At 40.8% G+C, this 14,588-nt stretch overlaps 1 protein-coding gene across 1 annotated transcript in view; it reads left to right on the forward strand.

Annotated features, from left to right (window-relative positions):
• The first annotated feature begins 581 nt into the window (after positions 1 to 581).
• vstm2a (V-set and transmembrane domain containing 2A) overlaps positions 582 to 14,588 on the forward strand; it is an 89,746-nt gene continuing 75,739 nt past the window's right edge. Inside the window, exons 1-2 of the mRNA XM_037756915.1 lie at positions 582 to 1,024; positions 2,149 to 2,315. Of these exons, the coding sequence (XP_037612843.1) occupies positions 946 to 1,024; positions 2,149 to 2,315 (246 nt within the window). The 5' untranslated portion in view covers positions 582 to 945. The remainder of the gene's footprint in view (positions 1,025 to 2,148; positions 2,316 to 14,588) is intronic.

Consider the following 14,588-nt stretch of genomic DNA (forward strand, 5'->3'; position numbering starts at 1 on the left):
AACACCACCACCACCAAAACCACCAACACCACCACCACCACCACCAACCCCACCAACACCATCAACACCACCACCACCACCACCAAAACCACCAACACCACCACCACCACCAACCCCACCACCACCAACCCCACCAACACCACCACCACCAACCCCACCACCATCACCACCACCACCACCACCACACCCCTCCCAGTTTGCTCCTAATGCTACAGTAGTGTTTTATAGCCTCTTTAGACGGGCTGTCTCCTGCCTGCATAAAGAGTTGGACACACCCACACTAAATACGCACACATTTTTTTTTTATTATGATATGCAATATTATGGCTTTGAGAGGGGAACTGTTCCATTCTGCTCCGTTTTGTTAATAAGTAGAGGGCCTTTAAAACATCTGGCATTCACAAAAGTACAGTACAAACAAACTTCCCACATCATAATTCAAAATAAAAAGATCCCCCCATAAAGATGCGATTATTTGGTTTGTTTTGACGCAGCAGCAGTTTTGCAAAAAAAAAGAATGAGGCGGTCAAGGTGACAGCGAGGAGCCGGATGAGGACTAGATTCGCAGAAGGTGCGCGGAGCGTTGTGTGGATGCCACAGTGATCCACTAGACTGACGTCTCTCACGGCAGCGCAGACGAAGACCGCAGCCCTGGTTATTCACCAGACTTCAGCACAGCCGCGCAGTCGCCAGTCTCTCCTGCAGAGAGACACACACACACACACACACACACAGAAAAGAGAGAGAACTTCATCAACGACAGAGCTGTAGTTTTTGCAGCATGTTCCACCTTCGGCAATCTCCGTTTAAACACATTCGCCCAGTTTGATTTTTCCTCTGGCGTGTTGGACGTTTTTTTATCATCTGGTGGGAAGGAAACATTCGCCTTTTTTTCGCTTCCCTTTTCGGCTGATGTAAAAAAAAGCAACCCCCTTCTACACTGGAATGATGTGGACCTCTCATGATACTGTTGGATTTGTTTTCTTAGCCGGATTTTGCGTGCAATTCGGATTCTCCTTTGAAGGTAAGCAGTGCATATTTTGTCAGTGTCATCATCGTGTCGAAGCTTTGCTGCCCATGCCATGGTGGTGGAGGCTGCTCGGAGGAGGTAGAAAGTGTTAAAAGTGCGCAGTCTTTCTAGACTAGGCTGTTTGGAGGGGACATATTTGAAGTCAGACTGATTATATTATGATTATAATAAACCTAAAAGATGGAAAAAAAGCAAGCTGACGATGAGAGATGAAGATGGTTGCGTTTTTTTTTTAGCTCGTGATGATGGAGAAAAAAAAAATGCAACTGGTGATTGTTTGAAATCAAGTCATTTCACACGGTGTTCCGGAGAGCTGCGGAGGGGTTTTTTTTACCCGCATTTCATGCACGCCACAAAATTGATTTACTGTCCCATAATTAGAACTTATTCTAAGAGGCTCCATGGCATGAAAAGTGAGCGATCAGCCGGTGATTTCAGCACCGCGGACAGCTTCTGCTGCAGGAGCTGTCCATGGTGCTGAAATCCGACTGAGATGACCACTTTCAAACTGCCTCTTCTTCTTCCTCCTCCGTATAGCTGCATCTCTCATAAGTGCGCACAAACCTACAGATAGTCTGAATGATGGTTTGGTATGGAAGTTTGCACGCACTCCTTTTTTTTTTTCTCCCCCTGTCGCCTTTAGGCTATATCCAACCTTTTCATAGCCTCCTTCAAACCAAACTCCTGTGTTATTTTCCCTTTATGCTTTCTTGTGTTTGCCCTAATTATGTTACAGTCAAGTTTTTTTGTCGTGTTTAATCATATTGGAGCTCGACAGAGGGCTACAGAATGACATAAAAAAAATCTGCCTTAAAAATGTGTCCACCTGCTCGGAATTAAGTGTGTGAATAATGTAGCCATGCATGGTGCGACTGTGCGTTATGTAAATTCACGATGGAGACGCTTTGGTATCTGTGAGGATGGGAGGATGTGGTGGGTGGTGGTGGTATTTGGGGGGCATCTCCTTCAATTAAAACAAGAACCTTTATCAACACCACAGCTGCTGTCAATCCACAAGCAGAAAGCATTTAAGTGATTAATTCATGGGCATAAATCACACAACTGTCTCCCCATCATATCACCCCTCTTCCTCCCATCCTTCCTCCTCTCATGTGCAGGTCGCTTCACGGATATGCCCTCCAACATGACGGTTAAAGAGGGACAAAACATAGAAATGGCGTGTGCTTTCCAGAGCGGAACCACGTCGGTGTATTTGGAGATCCAGTGGTGGTTCGTGAGGACGCCGGAACCCACCGACAGCGAAGAGGAGGTCGATGCTGAAGAGGTACAAGGGCTCTTCTTTTATTCCTCTCTTATCCACCAACCCCCCTCCTCCGTTCACCCATCATGAGCTGTGCGAGTTGTGTTCTCTAAGCACACCCACTCTTAAAAGGGAATAAGGGCATCCAACAAGTATCCGCGCGCTATTACGCGCCTTATATGTCATCAGCGTGGCGCGCGTGTAGCAGCCCTGAAGACCATGTCAGGAAGTCATGGTGGAACTTTTTATTTAGCTGTTTTTCTTACAAGGGCACAACGTGTACTGAGACACCCCAGGTGAATATAAATATCACCATAAAACTTACTTATATTAAGACTATTCTTTTTTTGTATGACAAGTTTTCTGAAATTTTATGTTTAAATATGCAAATTATGAGTTATCTTATCAAATGTGTGCTAATTTGCATACATTTCCAGAACATAAATCTGGACATTGGATGAAGCTAGATTCAAGATTATTTTGTTGACATATTAGAGTCAAGAAAGAAAAGAAAATACCGTTACATTTTTAGATCTCTTTTTTATCCCTCTTTAAATCAGAAAAATACTGTCAACATCCATAAAAAACTCCATTTCCAGCATGTTTTTAGGATAAAAATGTTGTATAAATCAGGCTATGAATGATATATGAACAACCTTTCTCTGTAAAAACCTTCAGAATATAGATAGGAATGTTACTGGGAAGTTTGGTGGATGTACAGTAAGTGCTGCTGAAGTGGAGGTTTGTGGCTCATAGTCTGAGAAAAAAATGATTTAGAGAAAACGGCCTTCAAAGATATGTATAATAACATTTCATACATTTTGAAGACACTACAGGTGAATGGGGTAAACATGTAACTAATAGATATCACGTGAAACTTCCCCAGTTCATTACTTACTTAGGACTATTATTGTTTTTGTATTACAAGTTTTATGAAATATTATGTTTAAAGATACAAATGAGGCATTATCTTATCAAATATGTGCTAATTTGCATACATTTCCAAAACAGAAAGGTCAACATTGGATTAAGCCAGGTTCAATTATTTTTTTTTCATTTTGTTGACATATTAGAGTCAACGGTTTTTACAGAGGGGATTTTGGATAAGTCTTTGTATCACTCCATAAATCAGAAAATACTGTCAACAACAATAAAAAAAAATCAATTTTTGTCATGTTTTTCGGAATATAACTTCTATAAATCAGGCTATGAATGATATATGAAAAAATCCCTCTGTAAAAACCTTCAAGATATAGATAGGAATGGAACTGTAAAGTTTGGTGGATGTACAGTTAGTGTTGGCTCAGAATTTGAGAGAAAATGGTCTTTAAAGATGTTGATTGTAAAATTCCATACGTTAAGACACTACAGGGGAACAGGGTAAAAAAATAACTAATAGATATCACCAAGAAATGTGTGCTAATTTTCATACATTTCCAAAACAGATATCTGAACACTGGATAAAGCCAGGTTCAAAATTCTTATTTAATTTTATTGACATATTAGAATCAAAGTTTTTTACAAAGAGGATTTTGGATATCTCTTTTCATCACTCCATAAATCAGAAAATACTGTCAACAGACATTAAAACGAAGACCAAAGACCACGAATGATATATGAACAAACCCCTCTGTAAAACAACCTTCAGAATATAGATAGGAATGAAACTGGAAAGTTTGGTGGATGTAAGTGCGGCTGAAGTGGAGATATGGATTGTAAAAATCCATACATTTTACAAGACACTACAGGTGAAAAAAACAAGTAATCGATATCACCATGAAAAGTCCCCATGTTGATTATTTACATTAAGACAATATTTTTTAAATGACACGTTTTCTGAAATGTTATGTTTAGATTAGGGCTGTCAATCACAATCAATCGCAAATTAATTACGCATTTTTTTATCTGTTCAAATTGTACCTTAAAGGGAGATTTGTCAAGTATTTAATACTCTTATCAACATGGAGTGGAAAAATATGCTACTTTATGCAAATGTATGTATATATTTATTATTGGAAATTAATTCACAACACAAAACAATGACAAATATTGTCCAGAAACCCTCACAGGTACTGCATTTAGCATAACAAATATGCTCAAATCATAAGATGGCAAACTGCAGCCCAACAGACAACAACAGCTGTCAGTGTGTCAGTGCGCTGACTTGACTATGACTTGCCCCAAACTGCATGTGATTATCATAAAGTGGGCATGTCTGTAAAGGGGAGACTCGTGGGTACCCATAGAACCCATTTTCATTCACATATCTAGAGGTCAGAGGTCAAAGGACCCCTTTGAAAATAGCCATGCCAATTTTTCGTCGCCAAGGTTTAACATATGTTTGGAGTGTTATTTAACCTCCTTCACGACAAGCTAGTATGACATGGTTGATACCAATGGATCCATTTGGTTTTCTTGTTTCATATGATACCAGTATCTTCACTCTAAATTTATAACTGAGCTGCTACAACCTTAAAAAATTGCAAATTTTGCAATAAAGAAATTGGTGGCATTCAAACAAATTATGTTAACACGTTATTATAGCGTTAACTTTGACAGCCCTAGTTTAAATACATAAATGAGGCATTATCTAATGCTATTCTTGGTGAATTTAGGAGAAATCTACAGACATAAATAGACAAAGTGTAGTAAAATAAACGCTTAAATGTGTATTTTGGACGTTTTCCTTCCTCTAGTATGAAAGAAGACATGTAATGGAAGCAAAATAGACCAAAATCTCAAAATTGCCTGTAGTGTCTGCCTATAAATATGTTAAGGCTTCTTCATTATATAGTTGCTTTAAACTTCTTTATTTTAAATGTTAAAATCCCCTCTTACGTTTGGGAAACCACTGTTACATAAGACATCACCATTAAGGCTTTTAAATATCCCATCAACTCTCCCTAAAATATGGATGTGCAACTTTTCATATTGTATTTGATATTTTTGGCTTCTTTCCCTCAAACGGTTAAAATAATCCCTCCACACACACAGAGCAGGGAGCAGTCCCATCAAGAGAGAGAAAAAAAAAATAAGAACATTAATCAAGGACTACTGTGGAAAAAGAAACGAGCTCGTTCTGGATATTAATTACATGATAAATGAAGTAAATGAGCCCGACTATTCATGAATGGATATAAAAAAAACTTAAAAAAAAACTGTGGCTGAATCAATACAGCCAAAGCATATTCTTGTATATTGCCTCATTAAACAGTGCATTGGAAGCTCTTTGGCATTCTGTTATGTATTGCTGCTGCATCACTGACAGCTTCCCCCTCGCACCCCAAATAATGACGGGCTGTGCTCGGCGGATGAGAGCGCCTAAATGTGTTTACCCCATTGAAATGGATGGAAATGACTTTGCTTACACATTGTGCGGCAGGTAGCTGCATGTCAGGATTTGGAAGGGCTGGTGTATTGTCGTGACAGACATCAAACGCTGCTGTGACAATGAGGAGGAGAGATGTGTGTATGTGTGTGACTGGAGGGGGGGTGGTGGTTCGATATCCATGTGGCTTTAATTATTGTGCCATTGTTGCCGTGGCTCTCATCGTGGCGCCGGCCAGCCTTTGATGTGGGTTTGATCCCACGTGACTCTTGGATGTTGGGGCTGAAGTGGGGCTATTGATGCAGACGTCTCATTGTTACCCACATTTCTTATCATGGGAGGCTGATTGAAATGAAAGCCGCTGTGTGTGTGTGTGTGTGTGTTTGTCCTGCAGTGTTGCAGTCTGAATGGGAACAGAGTCAAGGCTGTGTCAGAGATGCTGCTCGGGAAGCAGCTGGTCTCCTGGAAATTTAAGAAGGAAATGAGTCTTCGAATGCAAATATAAGCTGTAAAAAAGTTAAGAGTTGTTGGATGTTTGAAAAAAAAGATGGCATGAAAAGAGAAACGTCGAGAAACAGACAGCGGTTGGTTTCACATTAAAACGGCGCAGCAGAGGGAACGTAACTGCTGGGCGGATGAGTGGGTGGATACTTTGTCTTCAACTCTCGACGACCCAGGATCAGTTCTCGACTTCACAAATGAATAGGCTGTGAAATAACGCTATTTTTGTACTTAGAATCCTTCTTACTCTACTTTTATTTTTGGAATATTTTTATTCAAGGCTTTTCAGTCGTATCACAAAGAGAAATATCAAAAACACAACAAAAGTATCTACCTATAGCTCGCTACATCCACACCTGGAACAGAAATGTGCAATACACAAAGTTAGTTATAAGTTACCAAATTGCATCTCACTGTTTTATTTCAAGTATAATCCATGGGTATCCCTGCAGTGTTCCATGGAGTAGAAACCAACCCCGCGACATTAAACGGACATTCCACGTGTCATGAGTATGCATTTTGGCATTTTCGTGTGTCATTTGTACGCCATGTAAATGTCCATAGTTAGGTTTAAGCAAGAAAACCACTTAGTTAGGGTAACATGCCACAGTAACACGTCACAAATGTCAATAAAAAGCATGTAACAAACATCGCCTCAACAACGTTTGTTGGATCTGGGGTGACGGATTGGGGTTTAGTTTTTATTTTAGTTTATTTGCACAATAATCTAAACCTGTTTTGACTGAATTGTCTGTGTATGATGTTCTTTTCTTGTTATTATTATTTCTTTTCATTTTTTTTTTTTTTTTTGTGAAGCATCTTGTAACTGTAGTTCTAAAAGGCGCTGTATTTTTTTATTATGGAGATACAAAATACATACACATGTGGTCTTTGTTACATACAACAAAGACCACGCAGCAGAAATAATATCTATATACACAAAACACAAGCTAGCCTAAAGAGTAGTAGAAAATTAAGAAAGAAAACAGAAAAATAAACCTAGAATAAGTAGATATGCACAACCACCAGAAGCATCTGGCCATGAGGTTCAAGGGCCTAACTTAGGGTGTATAGCATTTCATGTGATAAATTAGCACAAATAATCACCTGAAACTAAGAGTGGTTGTGTTTTTGATACCTTAGAATGAGCCCTTCATTTCTACAGTACATAGGGAGCAGGTCCTCTTCACGGAGTCCTCCATGTTGCTCCGCCATGTTTCTAAAGTAGCCCAGAATGGACAAACCAAACACTGGCTCTAGAGAGAGATTTTCGCGTTTTTACGTTACATGAAGGCCACCGTAGTTCTCCGATGTGATTGTGAAACCACCGGTCACTTCCGTTGTTGCTAAAGTAGTCTTATTATAGTATGGATGGCCGGCGTTACCGCGGTCTTGCACTCAGCGGCTCACGTTACAGCAGTCTTGGAAAGGGAGGAGTGAGGGGTACTCAGTTGGTTGCAATCTGCAACCACACCACTAGTTGCTGCCAAATCATACACACTGGGCCTAGGAAGGAGGTTATGTTTTCACCGGCGTTGGTTTGTTGGTTTGTTGGTTTGTTTGTTTGTCCGTTAGCAGGATTACTCCAAAAGTCCGAGATGGATTTGGATGACATTTTTTGATGGGGTGGGGTGTGGCACACTGATAAATCCATTAGATTTCGTTGGCACAAACAAACACGCTTGAAAAACGTTTACTTTATCTACAGACAACAATATATTTGTTCTAACCAGAGGTAGAGACGGATCTCGTCTCTTAGAATGTGAAATAGGTCTGTAAAACCTCTTCTGAATCACAAGGCGCTTAATAAGATATGATGGATGTGTAGCAGCCCAAACAGTATTGCATGTATAATAAAGAATTCAATGGATGAATGATAATTCTTAGTTGACAGTAATGTACAGTTAGCTACTTGCAAATATTTACATGCTGAAGAAGATAAAAATTGCACCATCAATTTGTGATGTTTTCACAAAATCTAATTAGTATCGGAAGGAAAATCATTTTCATGTTGTGACGTCTGGATTAGACAAAGAAGGAAAACAAACAAACAAACAAACAAACCCCGTCAATAGAGGAAGCTGCTGTTTGGCTCCGGCGTCCACAACAAGTGGTGAACGATTCTCCTCTCAGATTATAAATGACACGCTGCCAGCTCATAATTATGCACAAACACAGAAACTAAATATTCACACCTCTCCATGACAAAGAGGATTCATGTCGCCGACGGGATTTGTTACACTTGATGTCGATGTTGTTGATTCGAGTCGTAGAGTAAAGGGCTGGCGCAGAGAGGAGGGGGAGCGTGGGCTAAACATTTACTGTTACAGAACATGAGCAGATTGCTGCGGAAGCGACGGCTCATCACTCTATACGCCGTTATGGTGGAAGTGCAGAATGAGGCAGCGTGGGGCGTGATTACACATCATTATGTAGTGTTATCTCATATTCTATTACATGTCCACGCTCTGTTTTTGAATTATAATCCACAAAAGGCTCAAAAAAGTAGCTCTCAAAAGAGACAGAAGAAGATCATTTTGGGGGTGAGGTTGAAAGTTGCGAGCAGGGGCAGTAGTTTATTGGAGGGTTTATGTGCTGTAGCAATTGTGTCATTTAAAAAGCATCTTTGAAGCTTGTTTCATTAAATTGTCCCAGCAAAGCCATTCTTCTTTCATTTTAAATGCAAGCCACATTTTTTAAATAAACTATCCAATATGACAGTAATGAGTTGGATGAGGTCTACAATTAGAGGTGCAGTGTGCCATACTGATCCACTAGAGTCCTGTCTCTGCGCATCCAGTATTCAGTCCACTTCTTTCGGATGTTCTAGCACTACAACTACCAACTACAACTATAGGACCTTGACTTTTCCTAAATTTGTCTATATTTTATTTTTACATTCTTATTTTTGTTAAAAAAAATATATATTTATGAGTATTTATACCTTGAATGGCCATAGCGGTGATGTTGACCGTATGCATTATCACTGGTTCCCACACAGATGCCCGGGTATATTAACGGCCGGGGGGGTGAGTGAGAGAAAGAGAGAGAGAGAGAGAGAGAGAGAGAGAGAGAGAGAGAGAGAGAGAGAGAAAGAGAGGGAGAGTGTGGGATAGTGCGAGTACTGAAGTGTAGACATGATACAAAACTTTCTTTGATTATGAAGCCAAATGTCAATCTACAATTCTCTGGTTTATCAGGGAAGCGTATGAACAACACTGCAGACTGGAGTCTCTGAACGGGTCCAACGCAGGTTGAATGCGCATCAGCAAGTCGGGTTCACGTTCAATACATCTGATGTATGAAATGTATGTATCCTCACTGCGCTGCATTAGAAACACTGGAATGGCACTCGGAGAGCGCAGACCTCCGCCAAGGTGCCTGACTTTAAAAACAGATCACAGCTCACAGCCGGCGGTACGGTGAGGTGGTCGGGTTATTATTAACACGGTGTGTTTCCGTGTAACGTATCGGCGGATGCCTCTCTCATTCAGCAACCTTGTTATGTCTGTATAATGTTACACTTCGTTGTCTGTCATCCCGTCATCTACCGCTTTTTTCTTTCTCACCGCGGATGGCCAGCAGCTCCTGCACCTCGATGTCACGCCACACATCCACACACGTATGTCTCTGCTCGAAGATGGAAGAAGGCAGGGTCATGCGTCATCAACGCGTCATCAGTTACACTGCGCATGTGTTTTACCCTGTGGTCTTAATGCTCAGGTTGATCGGAATCCTTAAAAAAAATTCCTGAATCCGGATCATGATCCAGATTGCCACTAAAATATGATGGATTGTTTATTGTGCCACACTCCACCCCTCCAAAATATTTCCTTCAGATCCATCTCGAACTTTTGGAGTAACAGACAGACAGACAGACAAACCAACAAACAAACCAACGCCGGCCTTTGGCCTTGGCGGAGGTAATACGATAATCTGGTCATGGGTCTAATCTCTCGGCCGCGTCCATGCTCCGTCTCATTCTCTCTTCCTCTTCTTGCAGGCCTACTCATAGAACTCGACATCGAGTAACTAGCTTTCTATTTATTTTTTTGTGATTTTTTTTGTTGCTGTGATGGCAAAATGGTACTAGCAGAAACACTGGGTCTTTGTATTACTGTTCCTGTGTATACTTCTGTGACATTCTGTGATGTTTATTGCAACTTCACCAATATCAGCTGTCTTACATTTAACACATGCAGCTTTGACGATAGAGGCAAGGCAGCCTTGAGTGTTGATAGGCTGTTACTCGTGACGTATAGCAATACCAATCGGATTGTGATGTGGGAGGGACATTGAGCAAGACTAGACTAGAGTGGTGACTACAGACAGAGATCAGTAGCAGAATTAGCTGTAATGACAGATTCTAAAGGAATATACCTACAGTTGTTCATTCATAGCACATATAAAACACAAAATGTTCCCTCATTTGGTACAATAATACTTCATGATTATTTACATATTTTGTCTACAGTTGGGTTTTTGTTTTAATAATAAGAAGAAAAAAACAAACAAGACATGCATAATGTAGAGCACTAGGGTCTGGTCAAAAAATAAGGAAGTAAAGCCAAAGTCAACAAATTACAGGTACACCGCCATTATATGCTGTAAGAACAATGTGCTATGTGAGTGAAAAGTAGCAGCTGCCTGAACTAGCTCCCAGGCTTCATTTCATTTATGCATTTTATTCATTGTGATGTAAAAAAGGCAAAATCCATTTCTGAGATGCAAAATCAATATAAATTTAAATCTATAACTGACTGACTTGAAGGCACAAACAAATTGGTATTATATTGGTTATCATTATCTCTCTGCCAAGCGTAAGCCTGGGGGAGATCATGTGTTCAGTCATGTGTGTGTATCTGTCTGTCTGTCCGCAGCTAATCTCGCATACTATTGGACCCGTCTAATATTTTTGTGCTTATTTATAACTATGCTAAAGGACCTCTTTTTTTTAAAGTAAAAAATATTTTACTGACTGTTTTAGACCCTGTCTACACGTATACAGATATTTTTAAAAATGTATATTCTCCCCTCTGTTTTACAAAATATATATTCTGTCCACACAACCTTCGTTTTACAAAATATCTCTGTCCACACTCGAACGCAAAAACGACTCAACAACAAACACGCCGTAACACATTTGTGACCGAGCAGCCATGTTGAGATCAGTCGAAGAAATACCAAGCACCGCCCACCACAATAGGAACAAGATCTCTCTCTGAAATGACCTGTAATTGCCCTAAGTCTCCAGTCACGGGCTAGATTTTCTAAAGCCTGAAAACAGAGCCATGACGAGGTGCAGAAGTCTAGTTTTCTCTCAGAACACTTGAATTACAATATGCTGAAAGGTTATTATGGGATTTTTGCCCAATGATGCCAATAACTTTCTGCCTACTGAAGCTTTAACCGACCAGTATTGGGCTGCAAACCTTACAGTACCTTTTCTGTTGCAGGCCAAATTTTGGCCTTTGTTGTGGCTCAAAAAACTGACATCCATAGAAAAGATCGGTCTAATTTTGAACCGGAGCATCTGCAGATTAATTCCATACCTGATATTGTTATGATCAACTGAAGTTAGGCACGATACGAGATGAGTAAATTCACGTTTTTGTTGTCTCCACCGCCATCTTGTCTGTAAGGGAGCCGGAAGCGACAACTGAGTGAAACACACCCGGAGGAAATCTGCACTCTAGTTTGTCTTCTGTGTTTGATTTTCTGTCAAACTACCATGCGAGTGTTATACAGCTTAACAGCTGACTTGAAGCCTGCGATGATGAAGTGAATAGCTCTGATGATGTAAATGACTAATGCTGACCTCCTGATCTAACCACATATCAATCCAATATGTAGTTACTCTTGTATGTACAAGTCAGAGGTGAAAACATAACTGGTGGAAGCATGCAGCAACACTAATAAACATACCCCCCGGCTGTGGGTTTCTGCCTTGCTGCTTTGACCTCCATCATAGAATCAGAAAGCATAGAAAGAACACAACACAGCCTCCTAGGTAATTATAACAGCTGAAGGCTATGTCACACACGGTGGACAAAGAGCCTCATTTCCATGTTTTTCAATTTGAAAAATACATTAGCCAGTTCCCCTTTTGGTTTCAAACCCCAAATCCCTCTCATTCTGAAGAGGTGGATTCAATTCTTGCCGGGGTTTGATCTCCCGGCTAATCCGTCCACTATTGTTTGCCATAAGATCAATGTATTGAGTAAATCTTTACAACCCTGTCCACTGGTAATTCTATTTGGTGTGGGATTAGATTTGGATATAAGGAAACAACGGAGAAAAGCCAGGCTAGATCTGTGGAGGTAACTGTTCTGATCCTCTCAGCCAGTGCTCGGCGAGTTTGCAGTATTTATATTCCTGCCTAGGTCGAGAATAAATACATACAAAGTATAAAAAAAACAGCTTTGAATCAATTTAATGCTTTCTGTGAGTGGGGGAAAAATCTTTGCATATCTGGGATATCAGAAAAAGCTACACCTTGACAGTATGAATTTGGAAGAAAAAAAAAAATGGCACAAAGAATCAAGAGATGCTGCTGGAGACTCGTGTGTGTGTGTGCTGTTTAAAGATTCATACTGCATTTTATTCCTCAAAAAAATACCGCCCGGAGTGCATAAATGGCTCGGCTGCCGGATTCAGACCTGGATTTACCTGACCTGGGATATGTTAAAAGACGGCATGATGCGTCTGTAGAAGTGAGGTGAATTAAGAAAAAGGTTAGCGGACATGATGCGCAGGCTGCCCTCGGATCGAGCCCGGCAGCGAAAATAGGGATCAGCCGAGGCCTGCGGTCAGAATACAAATGACCGTTGCATAAAACACCCACTGGCGCACTTTGACCAAAAATCCACTCAAGCCACTGCAAGCTTTACCTCCCTTAACAAGTGAGTTTATAAATCCAGAGGGTGTAACAGCGAGGAAGCATAAAATCCATTGGCTGCCGTGCTCTCTGAGTGACCTTACTGTCTGCCTCTCCGCCCCTCCATCACGGCCTGACTGCAGCCTCCTCCGACACTCTCGCTGAGATAACTGCATCGGGAGTCAATACGATGCGCCAGGCGTCGTGCCGGTAACTGCTCTCATCAGCCCCCGTCAACCCCCCCCCCTCCACCACCATCCCCATATGAGCACACATGCGTCTGTAATGATTGTAATGGTTTTCCAAATGGTTTCTGTTGAACATGAGTTCTCCACAGGAGGCTTGCTGTTTGTGTGCGAGCGCGCGCCGACACACGAACGAGACCGCTGCTTTCATTTTTAGACCGGTGGACTGCGGACCGCTCGCTGCCAGGCTCCACTACAGTCATCAGTCATGGAAGGAAGGCTTGCTTGAAATCACCGGAAGCTGCTGCATATACTGCATTGGGCTGCTGGAGCGCTGGCCTCCTGTTGCAATGCACCAGAGTCACTTTCTCACCATATCACTCCTAAGTCAACTGTAATGCTCATACTCTATAAAGACCCTGTCTACACAGATATTTTTAAAAGCGGATATTTTCCCCTACGTTTAAAAAAAATCTTCATTTTACAAAATATCTCCGTCAACACTCGAACGCAAAAAAGACTCCAAACGCTCGCTGTAATAATTACATGTCACCACAAGTGAGATTTAATGGTCAAGGAATTTTGTTACCACCCTTCTCACTCCCTGACCTTCATTACAGTCAGTGTGATAATAGTTATTGTTGGTGCAGGGGGGTGGGATTCCTGTCATTACTCTGCTGTCATCAGCTGTCTCTTTACCTGCATAAATGAGGTCATTCAGGTTTATGTCCACAGCCCTTCTGAGTGCTCCAAACCTCGCCTCCAATCGCCCAAAAAGCACATTCAATCACCATTCGGTCTCGAAATGTTTAATGTGTTCCTACTTTGGCCTCCTGTGACTGGAACATTTTTCTAATTTAAAGTAGTAGAAATGTAATAAATCTGCACCTTAGAAGGTGATTTAAAAAATATTGTTTTTTGTGACCCAAAACTCAGTTTGCGTGTGGTAGAGAGGCCAAAATGTAGAAGATAATATCTGTTTTTAAAAATATCTGCACACGTGTGGACAGGGCTTAAAATACGAGCAAGTGACTACACCATCAGACCAGCCAATTAGTTGAAAGCATTTCTCAGAAAACTAATTAATGATAAATAAACAGTTTGACAGTAAAATCGGGATTGATGAAAGCATATGATTACCACATTGCATGAAAAGACCATCATTACAAATGGTTGGTTTCAGACTCATTGGGTCAAAACAAAACTGTAACATCCAGCGTACATGTTTGCTAATGTGCATAATTAGATAACAATTAGTTAAGAATCGGATACGTTTTTTCTTAGAACTCTGTGGCTCGTGTTGTGTAGCAAGCTGATGTCTCGCTGCAAGCATGACCAGAATAGCATGGTGACATTACTGTTTTATGAAAATACTGTTTAAAATTAAATGATTTTTCTTGGCTACA

Source organism: Sebastes umbrosus, chromosome 21 (assembly GCF_015220745.1).
Source record: "Sebastes umbrosus isolate fSebUmb1 chromosome 21, fSebUmb1.pri, whole genome shotgun sequence".
In the NCBI taxonomy this organism is placed as follows: Eukaryota; Metazoa; Chordata; class Actinopteri; order Perciformes; family Sebastidae; genus Sebastes; species Sebastes umbrosus.